This window comes from Eurosta solidaginis, chromosome 3, assembly GCF_040869045.1.
Source record: "Eurosta solidaginis isolate ZX-2024a chromosome 3, ASM4086904v1, whole genome shotgun sequence".
NCBI lineage: Eukaryota > Metazoa > Arthropoda > Insecta > Diptera > Tephritidae > Eurosta > Eurosta solidaginis.
Window position 1 is genome coordinate 225,656,401 of NC_090321.1, and position 25,065 is coordinate 225,681,465.

At 38.7% G+C, this 25,065-nt stretch overlaps 3 protein-coding genes across 3 annotated transcripts; 1 reads left to right on the top strand and 2 right to left on the bottom strand.

Moving 5' to 3' along the window:
- The first annotated feature begins 1,912 nt into the window (after nt 1–1,912).
- On the top strand, nt 1,913–4,624 carry LOC137245143 (RING-type E3 ubiquitin-protein ligase PPIL2). The gene is made up of 4 exons (XM_067775330.1): nt 1,913–2,030; nt 2,098–3,049; nt 3,657–3,808; nt 3,878–4,624. Exons 1-4 carry the CDS (start codon nt 1,999–2,001, stop codon nt 4,305–4,307), a joined length of 1,566 nt encoding a protein of 521 aa, XP_067631431.1. The 5' UTR covers nt 1,913–1,998; the 3' UTR covers nt 4,308–4,624.
- LOC137245144 (mitochondrial translation release factor in rescue) lies at nt 4,293–4,893 on the bottom strand. Its single transcript, XM_067775331.1, has one exon. It carries the CDS (start codon nt 4,891–4,893, stop codon nt 4,411–4,413), a length of 483 nt encoding a protein of 160 aa, XP_067631432.1. The 3' UTR covers nt 4,293–4,410.
- On the bottom strand, nt 4,814–5,300 carry LOC137245145 (mitochondrial ribosome and complex I assembly factor AltMIEF1). The gene is made up of 2 exons (XM_067775332.1): nt 5,014–5,300; nt 4,814–4,952 (listed from the first exon to the last, which is right to left on the bottom strand). Exons 1-2 carry the CDS (start codon nt 5,179–5,181, stop codon nt 4,914–4,916), a joined length of 207 nt encoding a protein of 68 aa, XP_067631433.1. The 5' UTR covers nt 5,182–5,300; the 3' UTR covers nt 4,814–4,913.
- Nucleotides 5,301–25,065: the final 19,765 nt, after the last annotated feature.

Genomic DNA, 25,065 nt, shown 5'->3' on the forward strand with positions numbered 1-25,065 from the left:
GCCTCCAACTTCGATGTTACCCTTATCCCCTGTGCCTCCAGCTGCGAGGATATGCGGGCCCCCTGTGCTTTCAACTGCTCAGCCAACTGAGATGTCATATATGTCTTTTGCTTTTCCAGTTGGGATGCCATATATGTTTTCTGTTCTTCCAGTTGAGTTTCCATCTTTGATGTAATCTGTGTCGACATTTCTGACATTTGCGACGGCATTGATGTTACTGTCGATGTTGTGCAGATATTGCAGCCAAAATCATGTTCAAGTCTGTGCTCGTAACTGTCTGCGATGTTTCGTTTTTCTCTTCAATTTTTGTTGTTGTCTCGTCCCCATCAGGATAAAAGACATACTCGTCCACATGAATTCCTTGTGACTCCATTACCTCTCGTAGCCGTGTTTGAAGGTCGATCTTATTGCCGGTTGTATTCAATCCACGGTTCTCCAACTCCTTTTTCAGTTGCTGGATCCTCAATTCACTCAACTTTGCCATGTCCAAGTTGTATTCCCAATCTTCGGAATTTATTCAACAACGAATTTTCTGCTTTCCCCTTATTTGCAAATTCTCTGCTAATGCTCGAATCACTAAACTGTTGAATAAATAACACCACTATTCAGTAATGCAAAATGGCCTTTATTAAAGTACTTTCAAAAATAACTCTGCTACTGCTCGATAGATGGAATGCTTAAATCAAACTGAAACTCGCGCCTCTACTGTTGCTGCTTTTATACTGTGCGATTTCCTCGTTGCATCTTCTAGGCGCTTCCAGTTACTGGTATATAATTATAACTACAGATGCACGTGTGTATCATATGCGCGTGTATTTTGTGAGCGTTGATGTTTGTGAGCGACCCTTCCACAATTAAAATTGCATACTTTTGGGAGCATCAGCATGTGTTTGTGCGTTGCTTCTCCGCTGCGTGTATGTACATATGTGTAGACATAATGATTGATTCGTTTGTGTAGATACATAATGATTGATTTTTGGATGTGCATACAAGTCACTCTTAGCATCGGCTTCGAGATGATAAGCATTACAACAACCACGTGAAAATTGCCAATTTAAACTGCAAAAATCTTCGGTAAAAGTCCAGTTGAGGGGTCGACTTCTAATACGCTACCAAACATATCAAGAGAGATGTCAAACGACGCGTCTTGACATCAGTATTAATAATCCGAAGGCGGAAAATAAACATTTTAACTCGTTCAAAAGATATTAACGAAAAACCGAAAAATGACCCGTGGGTCCCTCCGAAACCTGCGGTGGGTTCAGAGTATTTTTGCGCAGAACCCCTTTCTGGATTGGCGGCCTTCCGCCGCGCTTATAAAAAATTACCCTGGTGGGTCCAACACCGGTTTGGAGACCAAAACTATATCCGCGCAAAGAACTTATGTTCACAATTTTTTTTTGTGGGTAAACAAAATTACAACAACCAAATGAAAATCGCCAACTTCAACTGCAAATATCTCCGGACAGAGATACAATTTTTCTTTTCTGCCTTCGGATTCTTGTTGTCGAGGTGTCGAGGTCAATAGGTCTTTTGACACCTCCCTCGATATTTTTGACGCGTATTAGCAGTCGACCCCTCAACTAGACTTTTATCATATCTCCGGACAAAAAATAACAGGTAAAGGTGCGGCGTTTGATATCCCTCCCGATATTTTTGGACGCATATTATCAGCCGAAACTGTTGAAATTTTAACCAAAAACATAATGGCGCATAATCATAGTCAAAATAAAATAGGTTTTAAATTTAGTTTCAGCTTTTTTGACAGATAGCTCATAGAAAATTATGTCAAAAAGCTGCAACCAAATTTAAAATCTATTTTATTTTGACTATGATTAAGCGCCAAACTGTTTATCTTATGAAGCTTGCAGTTTTGAGGCCACTGAAGTATTTCATTTGACAAGTGAAACTTGACAACTGTCAATTGAGCACCAAAACGTTAAATTTTAGCATTTGTTTTTCTTGAGAGCAGTTAGATAAATAAAATATATAATCACAATGGGCAAGCGGCAGCATCAAAAGGATAAAATGTAAGTAAACACCATTGTGAAATCAAATTTAGAAAAACTTAAGCACAATTACGATATATGGCTGCAGGTACCTCACGTACACCGAGTGGACAGAATTCTATGGCGGCAAGAAATTCGAGTCAGCCGAAAATGAACACATCAAATTCAAGCGTCTGCCCTTTGATCATTGTACCATTACCATGGTGCCCTTTGATACGCCATATTGTGATGTTGATGGCAACGTATTCAGTTTGGAGGCTATACATGCATTCTTAAAAACTTTCAAAGTAAATCCAATCACTGGCAAAGCGCAAGATGCAAAAGTTTTGATAAAATTAAATTTTCATAAAAATGCCGATGGTGAATATCATTGTCCTGCCTTATTTAAACCATTCACTAAAAACTCGCACATCGTCGCTTTGGCCACTACTGGTAATGTTTTCTCATGGGAAGCTATTGAGCAATTGAATATCAAAACTAAAAATTGGAAGGATCTAGTCGATGATTCACCGTTTCAACGCAAAGATCTCATTACAATACAAGATCCGCAACATTTAGAAAAATTTGATATTTCACGTTTTCATCATATACGTAAAAATTTGCGTGTGCTCTCCGAAGAAGAGCAATTGGAACGTAAAGATCCCACAAAACGTATTAAAACTATGAATATGGAAACTAAGGAAACATTAGCACAATTAAAGCGAGATTATAAGGAGCCCGAAGAAGCGCCAAGTACATCGAAGCGTACAGCGGATAAATTTAATGCAGCACATTATTCTACAGGTGCCGTCGCTGCAAGTTTCACCTCGACAGCTATGGTACCAGTTTCTAATCATGAGGCGGCAATAATTGAAGATGATTTAGTAAAATACGAACGTGTCAAAAAGAAGGGCTATGTGCGTTTGCAAACAAATTGTGGGCCGCTTAATTTTGAACTTTATTGTGATGCTGTGCCACGTGCCTGTGACAACTTCATTCGACACTGCATTGATGGCTATTACAATAATACCAAGTTTCACCGTTCGATACGGAATTTTATGGTAAGTTACTTAATGAATCTTAGCTAAGTTTATTTACATGGAATTTAATTTGCTTTGGTCGTGATAATTTTAACAATATCCTAGAAAGATTGCCACTTTATACGTCGGTTCTATGGAAGTTATGCAGACAAACACTTTCATTCCTGCTTGGTTTTTGGGATACACAAACTATATCCCCAATGCTTTGTACACAACTCTGATCAACTTTTCAGATGGCTTCGGCCTGCGTGTCTGCCCGGTGGGATCTGGGTATCACCAACCTGCCTGGCATTTTTCAGTTTCTGTCATAAAGCCGATTGCAAAGATCAACCTGCCATATCGTCTAGGCAGGTGTTATTATCTCTCACTGTCATTGCGGCTTTGGTTAATGATTAAGGAGAACTCATTTCCGCTGCTCTGGAATCTTAGAGGTTTAGTCAGGAACTCTCCTCCGTCAGAGCCAATTTTTTTGTTATGGTAGCACCAAAAATTCTTCAAGAATTTGTTTCAGAATGCTGCCAAATGAGGCAACTCCAGTTCGCTCACTCTTGCCCATGGACCTTCGCAAGAACAAACTAAATCGAACACTTCTACAGAATAACTTTAGCTGCTTTTTTATCCTCTTTAGATCCAAGGTGGTGATCCAACGGGTACCGGCACTGGCGGTGCATCAGTGTGGGACAAACCGTTTGAAGACGAATTTAAACCAAATCTATCACATTCAGGACGTGGCATGCTGTCAATGGCGAATTCTGGTCCTAATACAAATGGCTCGCAATTGTTAGTAACTATTTTTTTGTTGGCCAAATTCAAATATCTATAAATGAATAAATTTTCCCTTTATATTAGCTTCATTACATATCGTTCTTGCAAGCATTTAGATGGTAAGCATACAGTGTTCGGAAAGCTTGTCGGCGGCATGGATACATTAACACAAATGGAAAAAATTGAAGTAGACAACAAAGACCGACCCATAGAGGATATAATCATTGAAACAGCACAAGTGTTTGTTGATCCTTTCAAGGAGGCTTTGGAAGAATTGGCAAAGGAACGCGCAGAAGAGGCGGAAAAACAAGTGCAAGCTGCTGCTGAAGTGAAAAAACAAAAACGTTTAAATGAACCATTGAAAGTTTATCGACAAGGTGTGGGAAAATATTTGAATTTAAATGCGTTGAAGTTGGCTAGCGCAACAGAAGAGAATGGTGTAAGCAAAGATACAACGAAAAAGAAAACCAAAGCAGTGGGCAAAGCAAATTTTGGAGACTTTTCCAGTTGGTAGACTTAAGAACAGGTATAACTTTTTATTCAACATAAGTAGCTTAAGTGAAATATGATCGGGGGTTTTAAATGTAACTAATTAAAATGGTAATTGATAATGTATTTCAGGTCACAGTTGTTTTCCCTTTTCCCTCAATATGCGCCTGCTCACGTTCTTTCCAGTTCCTTTTCATCTCGTTTAACTTTTCTTGACGACGCTTGCGCTCTGCGCCTTTTTTCGCTTCTAATACTTTCAACTGTGCCGCCACTGCGTGTTCGCCATTGAAATGTGCATCCAATTTTTCCAAAAGTAATTTGCGTGCTTCAACGCGATTTTTTGACGCTAACCGATGTGTGTGACATTTGACGATTAGATTTGTTGGTATGTGACGCAGAAACACACAATTGGAAGTTTTGTTCACAGATTGCCCCCCTGGTCCACTGCCGCGCATAAAATCCTCTTCTAAATCGTTCTCATCTAATTTGGGATAGCGTGAATAGTCGATTTTGCAGTTTGATGTTTTCCAGCGGCTATTGTTTATGAGTGGTGCATAGGCGGTGGTTATTGCATTGCTATTAGCAATAAATGTGTGCAGTAGGCGTAGCATTTTTAATGGTTGAAAGTGAGTTAAACGATACGTCCTTTACGCAAAAGCGTTTCACCACGCTACAATAAAGAAACAACGGTGGCACTATTTTTTTCAACCATATAGCACAATACTACTTACCTTAAAACTGAATTCAATCTGTACTGGATCGCTGAGCGCACGTCCTTCTTTAAATTCACGTCTTATGCGTCCAAGAAAATAGTTTTTATCGGTTAATTGCAATTGATTGCCGTAACGTATTAGATGCTTATAGAGACGTAGAACTTGCTGTTTGGAGGGCTGCAACATTTCGCGTCGTTTCTTATGTTTTATTTAATTATTTTGTTGATTTAAAAATAAAAATTTTGCATGCAAAGCTTTGTTGATCAAAAGATATCCATTTCGACCAGCTGTTTCCAACTGTCAAAAAAATCAGCTGTTTCCCTTTGCACGTGGCCATAAAACTGTTGATGAAATCGATAGCACAAATCAGTTGTGATCGATAGTAACTTTCAATATTTCAGTAGCACTGTAAAGTAAAAAAAAAAACTGTTCAACCCTGAAATACCCTGCAATAATTGCGAGTATTCCATGCATGCATATATGGAGTAATCGCAATGGACCAAGCAAATGCTCCAAAATTAACCGCAATTCATACAAAAAATATGGTCCAATTAACATTGCGATATACTAGGACTGGACCATATACACTAGCTCAGCATTACATCAGAGTAATCCATGGAGTACTCCAGTATGACACAAGTGGGCCACATGCTCCAACAATTTTTGAAGGGTAAAGGGCTAATTAAACTTCCTTAAGTGTGAATTAAACTTCCTTAGCCCTAACGCTATATTCGTAACCATACCCATATCCATAACCATCTCCTATGTGATCGATTAATGGTGCCTTAACCTAAAAATCGGGAAAATTTCATAAACATGAAGAAAACGCAAAAAATTACATATTCCACAAAAAATAGGTCACTTAGTCATAACGTATCCAAAACAATGAATAAAATATACAAAAAGTTATTAAATTCACCAACTCAAATATTTTTAGGTTATGGATATGGCGAGAAACCAGAAACTGTTATGGAATCGCATCTACTATGGGAACAGCAAGGAAGGCAGTCGGCATGATGTAGTGGTGCACAGTGGCTAGTCACGTCGGCCGGGCGGGGTCCTTGCCGACCTTACTGTTCCTGCGCCATAACAAAAGAAAAGTCTATATCATGCCTATTCAAGACTCAGCTGTCAAATTCAAAAAAAAAAACTGACAAAAGCGCAGAACTAATTCAAAACGCTTATAAATTCAAACTAAAACGACATCCGGTCGAACCGGATGCCACGGACAGACCGTTAGACATTCAAAAATTTACAATTCAAAAAAAAGAAACTTAAAAAAACTAAACGCAAAAAAAAAAATTACCGAACCGGATTTTAATTACAATTTTATTTATAACTCATTATTCAAAATTCTTTCCTTGTATATGACCGGTTAATTCTAGGTAGTTAAATGCTTATACATGTTTATATATAGGTACTCGATGCAAGTATATGTGCCTGAATGTATTTATCATTTGTATGTTTGAAATGATTATATATATAATTATATTTAACTATAAGTCTATACGTAAGTATGTATACGTCAGTGCATACAGGTGGGTTCATATTGTTACGAATATTAGCAAAACTAAGGAGTGCTGCCATCTCCAGGCCGATGCTAAGCAGTGACGTGAATTCACATCAATAATTCAATCATTATGTATCTACATAAACGAATCAATAATTGCGTCTACACATATGTACACATTCCGACGAGCAACATTTACATACAAGGCAGCGAGAGATGAGATGTCACACACAGATGAATTTACTTATACGCTTATGTGTGTGCGGAGACTGTAAACTACAAACTCACATATGTACATCTGAGAAGCGCTAAAAAGTAGACAATTGTAAACAAGTAGAAACTATATGAGAACTATACACACACGAATATAGTTGGTAAGTTCTGGAAATGGAAGAGGCTAGAAGTATGCAGCGTAAACTATAAAAGCGGGGCAGGCGAGTAAGAAGTAATTCAGTTTGAGTTGAGCTATCAATCAGTTTGATTAAGCACGCGATCTGGCGGCCAATAGTAGAGTTTCATTTGAGTTATCAGTCAGTTTGGTTATTAAGCCAGCGAGTAGCAAAGTATAAGTGTTATTGTGAAGTACTTTAATAAAGGCCATTTTTCCATTATTCAATATTGGAGTTATTTATTCAACAGTTTAGTGATTCGAACTTAGCAGAGGATTGCAAATAAGAGGATTTGCAAGTAAATTCGTTACAATTGGTGTCAGAAGAGGAATTGTTGAATAAATTCCGAAGATTGGGAATTCAACTTGGACATGGCAAAGTTCAGTGAATTGAAGATCCAGCAACTGAAAAAGGAGTTGGAGAACCGTGGATTAAATACAACCGGCAATAAGATCGAACTTCAGGCACGGCTACGAGAAGCAATGGAAGCAGAAGGAATCGATGTGGAAGAGCATGTCTTTCATCTTGATGGCGAGGAGACAACAAAAATTTAAGAGAAGAACGAAACATCGCAGACGGTTACCAGTACAGACTTGAACATGATTTTAGCTGCAATATCTGCTCAAACATCGACAGTGTCATCTCAACTGGCAGAACAGCAGACATATATGGAATCGCAGGAGAACCGTATAACATCCAAGATGGAAGAACAGAAGACATATATGGCATCACAACTAGAATCGCAGGAGACACTTTTAACATCCAAGATGGAAGCACAAGAGGCACGTATAACAGAAATGTCATCACAAATATCCACAAATATGTCATCACAGCTGGAAGAACAAAAGACATATATGGCAACCCAACTGAAAGAACAAGAGACACGCATAACAGTACAACTAGAAGCACAAGAGGCGCGTATATCATCAAAACTCGAAGCGCGCATGGACGAAAAAATAATGCAGTTTGAAGAAAAATTCGAGGCAGAGTTGGATGCGTTGAGAGGTCGTATACAGGAATTGCAACTTAATCGGCCGGCTGCTTCAGCGAGTAATACAAAGGTAAAAACTCCATCTTTTGACGGTTCTGTTCCTTTCCAGGTCTTCAAGCTACAGTTTGAGAAGACCGCAGCAGTGAACAACTGGAATGTGGAAGATAAAGTTGCTGCATTGTTCATGGCGTTGAAAGGGCCTGCAGCTGAGATTTTACAAACCATTCCAGAGGGCGAACGGAACTGTTATGAAGCATTGATGGACGCTCTAGAGAGACGATACGGAATTGAGCATAGGAGACAGATATACCAAATGGAGTTGCTGAACCGCTTCCAGAGGCCTGGTGAAACATTGCAAGAGTTTGCGTCGGATATTGAAAGGCTAGCACATTTAGCGAATGCGGACGCACCCGTGCAATACACTGAAAGGGTAAAGATTCAAAGCTTTATAAATGGCATACGGGATGTCGAAACAAAGCGAGCTACATACGCAAACCCAAAGCCAACATTCGCAGAAACGGTATCACATGCTCTGATTCAGGAAACAGCGTCGCTTCTGTGTAAGCCAGTTTCCAAAGCACGCCGTGTGGAAGTATTCAGGCCAGAGTGGGTAGACGCAATATTGGAGGCACTGAAAAGATCGCAAAAGCGAAGTGAAAAAGTTATCAAATGCTTCAAATGCGGGAAGTCCGGTCACATAGCATGTCATTGCGATCTTGGTCTTAATAGTTCCAACAATGTGGGTGGCCGTAAACGCAAAACTGGAGGAGATGAGAAAGAGCGAGTAAGAGGTAGAGAACTAGATCCAGCTATTGAATGCCCTGTGATATCTGTGTCGCAAATTGGTAGAAAATCGAGCAGTATTACCGTCAGAGGGAATGTGGATGGCAAAGAACGAGTACTGACTGTAGATACGGGCGCATCTCATTCCTTGATCCGATCTGACTTGGTCAACAGGAGAGTAAAACCGTTACCTGGAGCAAAGTTGCGCACGGTCACTGGCGAGTATAACCAAGTTCAAGGCGAAGTTGTATGTGAGGTATTAATTGGAAAAGTCATGGTTCTACACAAATTCGTTGTGGCGGAGATCGTTGATGAAGTCATATTGGGAGTGGACTTCTTGGTTGACCATGACGTCAGGATCGATATGCGGAGAAAAATTATGCGCTATAAGAACCAGGACATACCACTTAACTTTAGTTTGGAAAAAGGGTTCAGCAGTAATCGGGTACTGGTGGAAAAGACTCGACAAAGACCACGAAAGTCAAAGGCAAAGGTTGATAGATCGAATGGGCCAAATAAATCAAAATCAAAAATACCTGCGAGAGAAACACTGGCATTGACAAAATCTAAAAGACGCAGGAAAACAAAGCAACGAATTTCCGAGAAAGAATGCGAGGGCAGTTTCAAGCCGGAGCGCACTACTGTTGTGAAATGTGGGAACGATACCGATTATGCAAAGCAAATCCGTCCAGCGCAAGCTCTACGAAGTGGTTCATTGACCAAACAACAGAGTGTGAAGGAACGGCCCAGGGTAACGAGTAGTAAGATGAAACACTGGCATGACAAGAACTTTAATTCGGAAGGTTTCTTGGCGGGAGATTTGGTACTGTTAAACAACCCTCACCGGCGGAAAGGTGTTCCAGCCAAATTACGGTGCAGTTGGGAAGGCCCGTACAAAGTTGTGAAGAAGATCAGTGATACCATCTACCGCATACAAATCACTGGGAAACCACGGATTAGAAGGGTGGTACATTTGGAGATGCTAGCGGCGTTTAGATTGGGAGATTTGTCTGATCGGGATGACCAGACTTAGGTGGAGGGCAGTGTTACGAATATTAGCAAAACTAAGGAGTGCTGCCATCTCCAGGCCGATGCTAAGCAGTGACGTGAATTCACATCAATAATTCAATCATTATGTATCTACATAAACGAATCAATAATTGCGTCTACACATATGTACACATTCCGACGAGCAACATTTACATACAAGGCAGCGAGAGATGAGATGTCACACACAGATGAATTTACTTATACGCTTATGTGTGTGCGGAGACTGTAAACTACAAACTCACATATGTACATCTGAGAAGCGCTAAAAAGTAGACAATTGTAAACAAGTAGAAACTATATGAGAACTATACACACACGAATATAGTTGGTAAGTTCTGGAAATGGAAGAGGCTAGAAGTATGCAGCGTAAACTATAAAAGCGGGGCAGGCGAGTAAGAAGTAATTCCGTTTGAGTTGAGCTATCAATCAGTTTGATTAAGCACGCGATCTGGCGGCCAATAGTAGAGTTTCATTTGAGTTATCAGTCAGTTTGGTTATTAAGCCAGCGAGTAGCAAAGTATAATGTGGCAGTTACCCACCGACGTGTGCCGTACGTAAGAACGTTTGTCGTACGAAGCAGTTTGACCGAACTCTCAAGCCCGTAGGAATCAATGTGTGCGTCTGTGTACATGTACATAACATATTTGTGTGTGTATTGTTTACAGATAAGCACTGTTGCCATTGACCATTTTGCATGCATGCTTATGGAAACATCAACTTTTTCCAATTTAATTTTTGATATTGTAAAAGGCCGGAATACATATTAAATAAGTATAAATAGATAAAATATTTATAATCAGCACTTTGACATTATTATTTCGAATTATTTTCACAATTTTTCAAACTTTAATTAGGCGTTTTTGCATAAAATTGCAAACGGTCAAAAATTAGCGTACAAAAGTTTACTAGGCAACTCTGTCTAGTGAGAGAGCGATCAGCTGACACGTTCTTACGGAAAAAATCAAAATTGTTTTGATTTCTACGTTCCGGGCTACGTACGTACGGGCGTTCCACGTCGGTGAGTTTTCGTTTACATTGCACACTCATAAGATAGGTTGTGTCAGCTGACACGTTTTTTCTACGTACGTTCGTGGGTAACTGCCGCATAAGTGTTATTGTGAAGTACTTTAATAAAGGCCATTTTTCCATTATTCAATATTGGAGTTATTTATTCAACAGTTTAGTGATTCGAACTTAGCAGAGGATTGCAAATAAGAGGATTTGCAAGTAAAATCGTTACAATATTATGTATATGCTTATATATCGATATAATCATATTCTACATAAGGGTATGCATACGTGCATTATAGGGCGGGTCGATTTAAAAATCGCTCATTGCTCTGTGAAAATCGCATTCTAGGGATCAAAATAAGAAACTTTGCCGAAGGAACCATACCTCTAAAACGAATTCTGATGACCCCCCCCCCCCCTTTGGGTGGAACTTTTGGGTAGGGGAAATTTCAATTCTACCTGCTGTGTCTTGTGGTGGCTTAAAAAAAACAACACAAGCAATTTTACGATCTGCAATTGTGTCACAGTGATACCTTCATTTTTTAAAACGCATCACAGTGATGCCTTGGTTTTAAAAGTGGGTTGTAAAAACGCTAATTTCTAATAATTTTTTTTAATTTCTTTTCTATTAATAAGTTAAATTCATTTTTTCATTTACATATGTTCTGACTAAATAAATTTCTAAAGAGAAAAATAAACTCCAAAAAGAAAAAACATAGGCATTTCAAAGTGAGATTTTTCAAAATTTGCCCCTACGACCCAAAGGGGGGAGGGGGGACATTAGAATTCGTTTTAGAGGTATGGTTCCTTCGGCAAAGTTTCTTATTTTGATCCCTAGAATATGATTTTCACAGAGCAATGGGCGATTTTTTTGCCTCCACACAAATCGACCCGGCCTAATGCATTTCCATCTAGGTATTTGCTTATATACAACTATATCTAATATAAAAGATCCTAAGTAGGTATTTTCATGTCATTGCACACATATGTGTAATTTTACGTATGTATATGCTTATATATGTATATAACTATATTTAATATACGCACCAAAGTATGTATTTGTATGTTGTTGTACACATACGGGTAATTTTACGTATGTATGTGTCATAATGTATCCAAAACAACGAATAAAATCTACGAAAAGTTATTAAATTCACCAACTCAAATATTTTTAGGTTATGGATATGGCGAGAAACCAAAAACCAAAAACCAATTGGTTGGCTATGATATGGTTATGGCGTTAGCGTTATGGTATAGCACCATTAATCGATTACATTAAATTCCATAAGGAAGGTTCGATCAGCTGTTTTATCTGGTTATGGTTTTATGGTTATAAGTCACCATTAATTGGCCCTTAAGGCCGGGTTTTCTCAGTGTGATTTTAAACTCCAACTTAAGTTGACCAGAGATAGCACCAAATTCTGTTGCTAATCGCAGCTTAAGCGGCTGAAGTGGCAGGGTAAAACTCTAGTCAACTTTAATTGGAGTTTAAACTCGTACTCAAAAACCAAACCTAAGACCAACGGATCTAACCGTTATGAATATTAGATAGATACCTAGGTAGCGATAAGGCCACTCAACGAAGGTTTTCAGGAGTGTTATCGATGTTGATGGTTCTTTTCCGGATACGGTCCGGTAATAAACACCATTAAGGTACCAGCCCGACCATCACGGGAAGGTCGTCTCCTTCTTGTACCATTGCTTCGCTCCATCTAATAAGTGCAGTCACTCACTAAGGAAACATGCAGTTTCTGCAGGGTTGGACCAAATAGACATGGGAGTCAGGTCCAGTTTTTCAGTGCGAGTTTAGACTCCAGTTAAAGTTGACTAGAGTTTAACCTTGCCTCTTTGTTCGATAACATACAATTTTGCTGCTCATCTCAGCTAAAGCGGCCGATATGGCCTCGTTAAAATCTAGTCAACGTCCACTGGAGTTTAAACTTTCACTGGAAAACCGGCCTTAGAAGCGTTGGTTCTACACTAAGTATGTCTGGGTCGATTATTGATAAGAGTTGAATCTATTACAGAATCCAGATCGAAGTAGTGCCAGAGTTACGCGCGTCTTTCTGAGATGTCTGCCTTCCTCAACTGCGAGATCTGGGTATTCGTCATTGAGAATGGGGTTCCCCGGACATTGACCTGTATAAGACTTTGCTGACTTTGAGGCTTTTTTTGGTACAAACGGCTGAATTATTGTGTCACGGATATTTTTGTAGTGCTTGCGGAGATTACTAATTATTTTGTTGAAAGGCGTAGCCTCTTGTTTTTGGTGTTGTTGCAGCGATATAAACACTTCCCGAAGGTTTTTGGAGAGTGTTATCGATATCCATGGTGAGGCCTCTTCAATCAGATGTCTGTTAGGATTCCCAGGTTTTTGACTATTCAATTGTGCCTGTATGCTCAGTATTTCATTTCTTTTTTTTATGGCGAGTACTCCTGCTTCACTGGGTAGATGTTATTCTGCCGACATAGGAAGATAGGTCATGGCAGTTCTGAGTACGGTGTTTTTACTGACCTGCAGTTTCTTCAAGTGTGTTTCTTTTAAGCTCGGCGTCTACATCGAAGACGATATGGTCGCTTTATTGTCTTTGCCCCAAGTGCTGCCAGCGAACTTCAGGTACAATTGCGGCTGCATGCTCGCCAAAATGCAGGTCATTATCGAAAGTCACACCCATTATTTTTTGGTGCCGGACAGATAGTTGTTAATTTTACAGCATTTGCAGCCGCATTGTTACATCTCTCCATATCCATTTTATGGATATTTACCTCTACACGATAGGAGATCTTTTATCATGATTATTTATTAAAATTTGGGAAATATGTCGCAATGTACCCGGAAATGTTAATAGTTTTTGTTATATGGCGGATAAGGTGCCGCTTCATGAAGTCAGTGGAACTAGAAATCTTCCCACGTAGTGTATTACAATTCAGTTTAATCGTAATAGGCGACTAAAATACCAAATAGATTCAAGGGGTTGTGTAGCGCAACCCTTTCAGGTTGCCAGCGCAATATATAGCTTCTCCAAACGCAATTGCCAACCTCACCTATCCGTGGCGAATCCTGTTTCATTACCAGCCGAGGCTCTGGCGACCCTGAGCTGGTCGGGATTGGTACCGGAACGTACCGGATCTGCATCCGGCAAAGGACCATCAACATCGATAACAGTCCCCAAGGCCTTCGGGGAGTGTCCTTATCGCTACAACAACAACAACAACAACAACATTTAGCGCTGTGAGAGGATTGTAACCATATGCAACTTGAGTGTGGTGCTGGAAAGTTCGGCACTGCTGCGGCCTAGCTCGACTGCACCCCTATCCCATGCCGTCACCCGACTATCATGAGACAAAATTCGAATAATATTCTGTGGCTTTAATGCACAGCGAGTTCTCTGTTAATCTCATCTGCTTATGATTCGCCATGAGTAGTCACAATTGATTTGGAGAAGCTATAAATTGCGCTGGTTGCCTCTGTACTTGTTGTCTTATTTCCCCTATCTCTTGTACACTGCCCACTTCTCCTTGTCTGTACAAAAACCTTACCCGAAGGTTTTACCTAGCACGATGAAGGTACCAGTCCAAAAATATTGGAAAAGATTTGATATGACCACTTCGAGCTTTCCAGGTCATCCATGTATGATGCATTCATATTTGAACGGATTCGCCAAGCTCACGCGAGACTGAAATTTTTCTGGAGGTAGTCATAAATTGCGCTGGATAATTTTTTCAATCTTCATTTCCACCGCGCACTTCGTCGAGTCCGGTACGGGATCGGTCTTGCTTACTTCACATGCAGTACACAAACAGGAATTCGCTTCAGGGAACCCGGCTGAACTTAGATGCTTCTTATACATCAATATGACTACAATAGTTTTGGAATGCTTCGATCAGCATACTACAAAGTCTTTTACTTATGTACGCGCTAAACCATAATCGTTAATTTCCTCAATAACTGCGAAATGACAATAAATTGTAGCTCATCAACAAAACACATCCTCGACTTCTTGAAAGAATGCAAATTTAAATTCCACAGTCACAATGCCAGGCAGTCACAACATCTAGCAAATTCTGCCATTTATGCACGCATCCTCTTAAATAAAATTGCCAGACCATTAGGTCAATGTCGATCTTTTAGAGACTGGATCACAGCTTGTCAGTTTAATTGGACATTCAACAGACAGAAGCATGGCAAATGAACTTGTGAAATGATGGTTGCCGAACAGGTGCCTACAAACAAAACATTACCCCTTATTCCAGGGGCTAATGGAAATGATAAAACAAAGTTATTTGTGCAAAATGTAAGCCTATTTCTATTTACCATGGGTTTAAGTATGTGGCATGACGTATCGGCTCAAATAATCTTGCACATTCCAAAAGGAAGCGCTCATCTATTTGGCAAAGAAAATGTACGGTTAAACTCAGTCGCGGGCGATCTAATCGGCGACAGAGTGATTGCTAATCAGACAAAATACAGATCTCCGCATTCAATTTTCAAATGTCCGACGACGTTTGTGCTTGCTATTATGCAGCTAAAAATTGCATATAATTTTCAATTCTAAGCTATGAAGCAGCTGAAGCTGGGTATTTCCCATTGGTGAGGTGCTCGGTAATTGCCACTCGCTTGACTGCTGCTGCTGCTGGAAGTTATGTAACAATTGTGCGCACTTTTGATGACAATTTGAGGAGTACGAATGAATGCTGATACTTAACAAGTTGTTGTTGTAAGTTGCATACATAGTTAGCTGCAATCTATAAATGCATTCAATTATCGCCAATTCGTCGTCTAGTGTGGCAAATGGCTTTTGCTGGCATTTTTGCTTAATTGGCTAGCATGAATTGGCATGTTGCTGCGGCTACATGTTGCCTGATGATGTGGCTTGCGGCAACTGTTTGTACTTGCAATAGATTAAAATTTTCTTGAAAGTTATAGACTGTTGCAAGTTGTAAATTTACATGTTGCACATAAAAAATTGGCGGGCTAACTGATGCTGGAGGGACATGCATACATAAAAGATTTGAGCTCTAAGTAAGCCGCAAGCTGGCAGTAGCAGATAGCGCTACTAACGCCTACTCATGTACTTACATACTTTGTTAACCTTAAGCAATAGAGGCTGGAAATCGCAGTACACAATAACTGGCAGTGAAGATGAAGTTAGAAGTAATGTACTCTTGATTGACTTGCAAAAAGTGCATTTCTTTATACATATGTACATATTTGGCGATCAATAAAGTTTGAGTTCAGCTGGGTTATTTAAGGTTGAGATTAGATTTAATGCACTTTCACTCGGAGACATTGATGTGCACTGCGAATACTCTTACTTAATGCCTACTGTACCGCATACTTTCGCACACATGAAAACTTAGGTTAGGTTAGGAGCTTGATTGGGGATTTCCCACACATCGTCATTTTGAGTGTTCTCGCGGCATATTCGTTCAACCATATTACTTCCTAGTAGTCCTTAAAGAACCACTTGCTTTCTGTAGCGAACTACAGTAGGGGTGAAATATCCACATTTGCAACCTCTGACAGACTGTCGAAAGACCGGGCGCCAACTTAATCCTCGTTTTTTTGCAGCCCTGGACATCGGCAGAGAAATGGATAAACCCACACCTTTTTCTTCACATCCTAAGCGCTTTTGATGACGGAGCTTGTTGGTATGCGCCACCGTCGGAGCATCGTCGCAATAGCTCAATGACCTCTGATGACACCCGTGAGTACTGTCACTACAGATTTGTTTAACTTGTGAAAGAAGCTAGATCTTTTCCTATCCAAACATTGCAAAAGGATCTTGAGACCTCGCAATCAAGCCGGTTTCTCGATTTTCCTTTCACGAGCGGTGGTTGTCTCATCTGTAAATTCATTTCTTTCAATATCGCTGTGCCCAGGAACTCAGCTAAGAGAGATATTCGATGCCTTAGGGACACCAGCGAAGCTCGACACCTCCCACTTAATCACGTTTGGTGTTTCAACTTCCCTGACTTTCAAAATAATTCCGATAGAATGTGTCCTTGGAAGTCTAAGTCGCGTTATCTGCAGTCTGCAATCAATAGATCGAGTTAATTGACTCCCCTTTCTCTCCATGATGGCATTTTAATATTGTTTCGTCCCATCATGCAGGTGTGACTACATACCTTGTGCCATCGAAATCCTCCTACAGGAGTCCTAGAAAACTTGCCGTTTCATCAGAATTGTTAAATAGGGGCATTGATCTTAGATGCTTTGATTTCACACCACAATTGGTTTTTGTTATAAGGAGATAGGCAGGACATGCCTGACAAACATCGCATCGGGTAGCACGCAACTCCAAGGAACTCAGCTTTCCTGTACAAGAATTTGATATTGGACCCTCAGCAGAGACAAACGATTTTACGAGCTCGTTTTTTCTTGCCCATTAATATAAAGGAAGTACTTAAAAGTTGTTTATCTTTTTATTTTCTCCTTTTGTTGCATTTGTCAAGGTGACCTGAATAATAAATAAATAAAATGAGTAGTTACTTAAAAATATATCGCAAGATTCAACAATTTTAAATAGACTTCTCAATTCCTCTAAATATCGCGATACCTGTCTCATTTGGAAAACTCTGTTTCCCTAAACAATATAACCTAATAAAGTACAAAGATTGGTTAAAAGTTTTAGGTCTTTGGGTTATCGGGAAGTTTCTTAAAACTCGAAAGCAAAAATTTCGAAGTTCGGACGATTTTTTGAATTTTCACGATCCTTGGACCACATATCAAAGCTTTTTCCCTCATGTTAAATTTTCATCGGGCTCCAATGTGTGTTCCAAGTTTCAAGACTCTAGCTATCCGGGAAAATACTCAAAAATGGATTGCAAGATTCTCCAATTTTGTATGGAAATTGGCGGTAAAACATCAAACGAAACGGAAGTAAAAAAGTAGTCCCGAATTGAACCCGAAACGATGAAAAAATTGTTCTGAAACAGCCTCGAAATTATTTTGAAGTTGTTCAAAAGTGATATCTAAAATAGTCCCGAAATGATTCTGAATTTGTATCAAATTGGTCCCAAAATAAACTTAAAATGATTGCCGTCATCCAGTGAGTTTTACAGCTCCGGCTCACCCTCACGGGAATGCTCTGGATCATTGAGAGAATTGAGAAGCAGATGTCGTGATATTTTCGCACACGTGAAATGTGTTAGGCAGATGTCGCCGCTGTTTTTCATTGAACTCATACGGCGAAAGGCTAAGCAGCGACATCTATTTTTGAAAAAGTAGGTTTATTAAAGGCAGCGTTGACAAACTAAAGACAAGTAATTAACAAATTATCTGGCTCACAAATTGAACCAGACTTCTTTTTGGATTTATCTGGCTCAAATCGTTGTTGTTGTATTTACATGCAAAATTATTTATCTGGCTCAGGATCTTTGCCACCGGATGATGGCTTATACCTTAAATTGAAACTGTGGCTGTGTGAGTAAAACTAAAATCATCTTAAGGCCGCGGCACAATGACATTTTTCATATAGATGCGTTTAACACAAGCTTGTGCATTCCAATAACATCGCCACAATCAACCAAGATGTTGCGTTTGTAAATATGAAGGAACTTCAGACTTGGCAATTGAAGCTTATTTCGCCTTGCCCATTCACATACAAAATTTCACGAAGCACTGTTTAAACATTCTCCCTATACAACAACAAGTAAGGAAGGTTAAGTTCGGGTGTAACCGAACATTACATACTCAGTTGAGAGCTATGGTGACAACATAAGGGAAAATAACCATGTAGAGAAATGAACCGAGGGTAACCCTGGAATGTGTTTGTATGACATGTGTATCAAATGGAAGGTATTAAAGAGTATTTTAAGAGGGAGTGGGACATAGTTCTATAGGTGGACGCCATTTAGGGATAACGCCATAAAGGTGTACCAGGGCTGACTCTAGAATTTGGTTGTACGATATGGGTATCAAATGAAAGGTGTTAATGAGTATTTTAAAAGGGAGTAATCCTTAGTTCCATAGGTGGACGCCGTTTCGAGATATCTCCATAAAGGTGGACCAGGGGTGACCCTAGAATTTGTTTGTACAATATGGGTATCAAATGAAAGGTGTTAATGAGTGTTTTAAAAGGGAGTAATCCTTAGTTCCATAGGTGGACGCCGTTTCGAGATATCGCCATAAAGGTGGACCAGGGGTGACCCTAGAATTTGTTTGTACGATATGGGTATCATATTAAAGGTATTAATGAGGGTTTTAAAAGGGAGTGGTGGTAGTTGTATAGGTAGTCGCCTTTTCCAGATATCGCCATAAAGGTGGACCAGGGGTGACTCTAGAATGCGTTTGTACAATATGGGTATCAAACGAAAGGTGTTAATGAGTATTTTAAAAGGGAGTGCCTTAGTTCTATAGGTGGACGCCGTTTCCAAATATCGCCATAAAAGTGGACTAGGGGTGACTCTAGAATGTGTTTGTACGATATGGGTATCAAATTAAAGGTATTAATGAGGGTTTTAAAGGGGAGTGGTGGTAGTTGTATAGGTGGCCGCCTTTTCGAGATATCGCCATAAAGGTGGACCAGGGGTGACTCTAGAATACGTTTGTACAATATGGGTATCAAACGAAAGGTGTTAATGAGTATTTTAAAAGGGAGTGGGCCTTAGTTCTATAGGTGGACACCTTTTCGAGGTATCGCAATAAAGGTGGACCAGGGGTGACTCTAGACTTTGTTTGTACGATATGGGTATCAAATGAAAGCTGTTAATGAGTATTTTTAAAAGGAGGTGGGCCTTCGTTCTATAGGTGGTCGCACTTTCGATATATCGCCATAAAGGTGGACCAGGGGTGACTCTAGAACCTGTTTGTACGATATTACTATCAAATTAAAGGTATTAATGAGAGTTTTAAAAGGGAGTGGTGGTAGTTGTATATGTGAAGGCGTTTTTCAGATATCGACCAAAATGTGGACCAGGGTGACCCAGAACATAATCTTCTGGATACCGATAATTTATTTATATATGTAATACCTGCCAAGATTTCAAGGGTTTTTTATTTCGCCCTGCAGAACTTTTTAATTTTCTTCTACTTAGGTAGGTGTCACAACCATTTTACATAGTTTTTTCTAAAGTTATATTTCGCGTCAATAAACCAATCCAATTACCATGTTTCATCCCTTTTTTCGTATTTGGTAAGAATTATGGCATTTTTTTCATTTTTCGTAATTTTCGATATCGAAAAAGTGGTCGTGGTCATAGTCGGATTTCGTTCATTTTTTATACCAAGATAAAGTGAGTTCAGATAAGTACGTGAACCAAGTTCAGTAAAGATATGTCGATTTTTGCTCAAGTTATCGTGTTAAAGGCCATGCGGAAGGACAGACGGACGACTGTGTATAAAAACTGGGCGTGGCTTCAACCGATTTCGCCCATTTTCACAGAAAACAGTTAGCGTCATAAAATCTATGCCCCTACCAAATTTCAAAAGGATTGGTAAATTTTTGTTCGACTTATGGCATTAAAAGTATCCTAGACAAATTAAATGAAAAAGTGCGGCGTCACGCCCATTTTGAAATTTTCTTTTATTTTTGTATTTTGTTGCACCATATCATTACTGGAGTTGAATGTTGACATAAGTTACTTATATACGGTAAAGATATTAAATTTTTTGTTAAAATTTTACTTAAAAATTTTTTTTTTTAAGTGGGCGTGGTCCTTCTCCGATTTTGCTAATTTTTATTAAGCGTACATATAGTAATAGGAGTAACGTTCCTGCTAAATTTCATCATGATATCTTCAACGACTGACAAATTACAGCTTGCAAAAGTTTTAAATTACCTTCTTTGAAAAGTGGGCGATGCCACGCCCATTGGCCAAAATTTTACTAACTTTCTATTCTGCGTCATAAGTTCAACCCACCTACCAAGTTTCATCACTTTATCTGTCTTTGGTGATGAATTATTGCACTTTTTCGGTTTTTCGAAATTTTCGATATCGAAAAAGTGGGAGTGGTTATAGTCCGATATCGGTCATTTTAAATAGCGATCTAAGATGAGTGCTCAGGAACCTATATACCAAATTTCATCAAGATACCTCAAAATTTACTCAAGTTATCGTGTTAACGGACGGACGGACGGACGGACATGGCTCAATCAAATTTTTTTTCGATCCTGATGATTTTGATATATGGAAGTCTTTATCTATCTCGATTTCTTTATACCTGTACAACCAACCGTTATCTAATCAAACTTAATATACTCTGTGAGCTCTGCTCAACTGAGTATAAAAATACTTGCTAACATATTTTGTGTCGTATTCATTTGTTATATTGCAGTTTTTACTTGTGAAAAACGAGTGGGAAAAATAATCTCACTTGCAAAGTGTACCAACACCCTTAGCCAAAGCAAATATCAAATTCTTCTTCTATTGCTTTGCTTGTAACAAAATTTGGGAGTTGGCTACTTTTCCATGTCAGATGGCGTCAGTGTCGCTCAATCTACATAAACGAATGAGAATAGTAATGTGTGTGTGAAGTGAGCGCGAATAATTATTTCACTAGCTAACGACCCCTGCCTTAAACCCCGAAATAGTTAAAAAATTACTCCAACAAAATAGTCCCGAAGTGAACCAGAAAAGATGGCAAACTGTCTCTAATTAGACCTGAAATAGTCTCGGAAATGATAAGAAAAATTGTCGCAAAGTGAACACGAAAGAATGTCCAAGCTGTCCCAAATCGGCCCTGAAAAAGTTTCTATAAGATTCCGAAAATAATATAGAAATGTCCCAGAAGTCATCACTACATGACCACGAAACAGTCCCGAAATAGACCCAAAATGGTTGAAGAATAAACGATACATTTCTATCCCCTTCAAAATTTCATCTACGTACGTCAATCCTTAACGCATAGACTAAGGTTGCACTTAGTTATATACCAGCTGATATGCACTCGCATCCACTCCTTTACAAATCATGATGTGTTCACCTTTAGTTGAATGCTATGCCTCCTTAGGGGAAAAAACACTCCTCGTGAACCTTGTTTTCAATACACAATATTCTACTCTTGCAGAAGAAGACAGCACACAACCAAGGAGACACGAGCTACCCTGAGTAAACAAGTCAACCCCGACATACGTAATGTATGTTCGTACATGAGATGTATTACCACATGACACTAATAATCTTTTCAATTGTAATGTGGAACCTACGCCTCTAACATCAATCTCCCTATGGTACGACCCTGTGGAAACTGCCAATTTCCTTGGACTTCCGTTAGAGGACTTTGATGACAATTTGTGAGTGGACTTGCCCAATGAATGGGGTGAAGCTTTGTTAACACAACAACAACAACAGGGAAAAACCGACGACTCAGGTTTATTATATGAATCGATGCGCCATCGTTTATATAAGAAAAAACGATAAGCCCAGTTCTTACTGCCCTTTCCACACTTTTAAGGATATTGTAACGAATTTACTGCAATTCCGCTTATTCCAAATTCTCTGCTAACGTTCCATCACTAAACTGTTGAATAAATAACTCCAATATTCAATAATACAAAATGGCCTTTATTCAAGTACTTTCAAAATAACACTTCTATTGCTCGACAGATAGCGTGCTTAATCGAAAACTCATTATCGTGCCTCTACTGTTACTGTTTTTATACTGTGTGATTTCCTCGTTGCATCTTCTAGGCGCCTCCAGAATTTACTTAGTTACTGGTATATAATTATAACTACAGATGCACGTGTGTAGCTCTCGTATGCGCGTGTATTTGTGAGCGACACTTCCACAATTACAACTGCATACTTTTTGGGAGCATCTCAGATAAGATATCTGCATGTGTTTGTGCGTTGCTTCTCCGCTGCGTGTACGTACATATGTGTAGACATAATGATTGATTCTTTTATGTAGATACATAATGATTGATTTATGGATGTGCATACAAGTCACTCTTAGCATCGGCTTAAAGATGACAGTACGCCTTATTGTTGCTAATATTGGTATGTTTCGCTTTTATCCACTGTTAATATGAATTCCCTTTTTAGCACTGACCGTTAAACTTCGCTCCAAAATGGCGTAAATATTTCAAGCGTACGACTAACGAGCGCCATGTTTGAATTCGAAACAAGATTTTTTTGTTTAAGCTGCTTAAAAAATCCAATGCAAGTGTGATTAAATAAATTAGTGAATGCTGGTGCAATGTAAATAACAACAAATCAAAAGCTAACAAACTACAACAATAAAAAGGTAGCAATTCGTTCGATACGCAGGCAGTAATCTGTATTAATGCAACAGCAACAATAAAATTTATTACTAAACGTAGCCAATCAGGTGCAATTCAATTGTACGAATAAATCAAAAATAAATAAAATACAAATAAAAATCAAATTGCTTAAATTCGTAAAACCAGTCTCAAAAACTATCTCAGTTGACTGCAATGCAACATTAAATGTTGAAGCCTTTTTTGTTTGCATTTGACAATGTAATTTTTGCTAATCGCATAATTGCAACTTTTTTATTGATTTTTTTCCTAAGCGGGTGTTTCTAGAAAATTGTAGTTAGTTCCATTCTCGTATCTAAATCGTGTAAATACTAAACCAAAATATAACCGTTTACACGCTTTAATAAGTTCACGCATGCGTTCAAGTATTTTGATCGACTTTATTTTTATTTGAGGTTTTCATTTATGTACATATTGTAGCAAGTTTTAGGAATTAATTATTTTGCACCTTTTTTTATTTTTCAAACATTCAGTGTAACAAAATATTCTTTATTTACAACTCTACTGTTGTAGTACTTCACAGTTAAATTACTCGCGGACCTTACTTATAGCGTGTTAAAGTCAAACTGATGATTATTCCTCATATTTCGTTGCTTTTATACTCTCAGTTGCCTCGTTCAACTATTTCTCCTAGGATCTCGACTTTTCCCGGTCGCGAACAGTTGCTTATTTATTTCTCATTTCCGCATCTTATATTCACGTTTGTCATCTATTTATATACGCGTATATGTGTGAGTAATAGTAAAGTTTATTCACCTCGCCCATTCATATACAAAATTTCGCAAACCACTGTTATAAACATTCTCACTATACAAGAAAAATACTTGCTAACATGTTTTGTGTTCTTTTTATTTGTTAAATTGCAGTTTTTAACTGTGAAAAGTTTTAGTAAAGTACCAACAAGTGGGAAAATATTTTCACTTGCAAAGTGTGAAAGCACCCTTAGCCAAATCAAATGTCAAATTCTTCTTTTTATGCTTTGCTTGCAACAAAAGTTGGAAGATGGCTAGTTTTTCATGACAGACGGCTAGTGTCGCTCGATCTGCCGTCCTACTCATAATGCATAAGTTTGTGTTAAACGCATCTATATGAAGAACTGCTTATGTGATGGGGCTTTGACTGTTCCTCTTTCTCCTTCACTCTTAGCTGCTGAATGCATGTATGTGAAATATTCCCTACTCTTTTAGCTTCGCTGTTCATTGTTGGTATGGCTGCTTGCTTTGATGTTGTGCATATATTTACTAGCAGCATAGTGATGTATCGAAAAGCTAATATTCGCCACAATATATAAAACTACCGCGCCAAAAAGGCACTGATCTAATGTCGACTTCCTACTTATGTATGTATATAGAGATTTTGTTGTGTTTTTGCGTTATTACCAAAATATATCTTAACAAGTAAGACTGTCTAAGTTCGCGTGTAACCGAACATATAATACTCACTTGAGAGCTTATATCATGTGGTTCATTTTGCTTCAGTTTTCTGACATTAAGTATAATCTAAAGTGGGGAGGTTTTTCAATCGATTTTACCCATATTTATTAGTAATACCCCTAAATATAAAGGAAATAAGTGTACCGCATCTCTTCACGCTGGGTACCTAAGTTTTTCCAGTCATCACTCCCGGAACGTATTCATTCTTATTACTGAAGGGAAAGGGAAGGAAAAAAGAAAAGGAGGGAATAAGAACGGAAAGATAAGAAGTCAAAACTCAAGCCGGGACCGAAATCGTTCGTGTTAAGGGTTAGTTATCGATGAGTTGTCGTTTTCTTATCGACGGGATATGGGCGTTATCTATTTCTTAACGACGAGTTATCCTTTTGTTAACGGTTTGTTGTCGAAAAGTTATCGATTTATTATTGAAAAGTTGTAGATTATTTATCAAAACGTTATCGATTCGTTCTCGACAGCGCTTTGTTATCGAAAATTTGTGGATTTGTTATCGAAAATCGCAATGGGTGTTATCTGTTTGTTATCATTTAGTCATCGGTTTGTTATAAAACAAATACCGATAAAACTTCAATATAAAATCAATGACATACTTGTTACCCGTCAGTAAGAAGCCAATAAAAACCAATAAGAACCAAAAATAACGCAATTATTTGTAAAGTGA

What these genes read in the sequence shown, in the direction of transcription:
- LOC137245143 (XM_067775330.1), top strand. Translation starts at nt 1,999, where the DNA reads ATGGGCAAGCGGCAGCATCAAAAGGATAAAAT. An exon ending in GTTCGATACGGAATTTTATG is followed by an intron (nt 3,050 to 3,656) that starts GTAAGTTACTTA and finishes TATCCTCTTTAG; the next exon opens with ATCCAAGGTGGTGATCCAAC. An exon ending in AATACAAATGGCTCGCAATT is followed by an intron (nt 3,809 to 3,877) that starts GTTAGTAACTAT and finishes CCTTTATATTAG; the next exon opens with CTTCATTACATATCGTTCTT.
- LOC137245144 (XM_067775331.1), bottom strand. Translation starts at nt 4,893, where the DNA reads ATGCTACGCCTACTGCACACATTTATTGCTAATAGCAATGCAATAACC.
- LOC137245145 (XM_067775332.1), bottom strand. Translation starts at nt 5,181, where the DNA reads ATGTTGCAGCCCTCCAAACAGCAAGTTCTACGTCTCTATAAGCATCTA. An exon ending in AGATTGAATTCAGTTTTAAG is followed by an intron (nt 4,953 to 5,013) that starts GTAAGTAGTATT and finishes TCTTTATTGTAG; the next exon opens with CGTGGTGAAACGCTTTTGCG.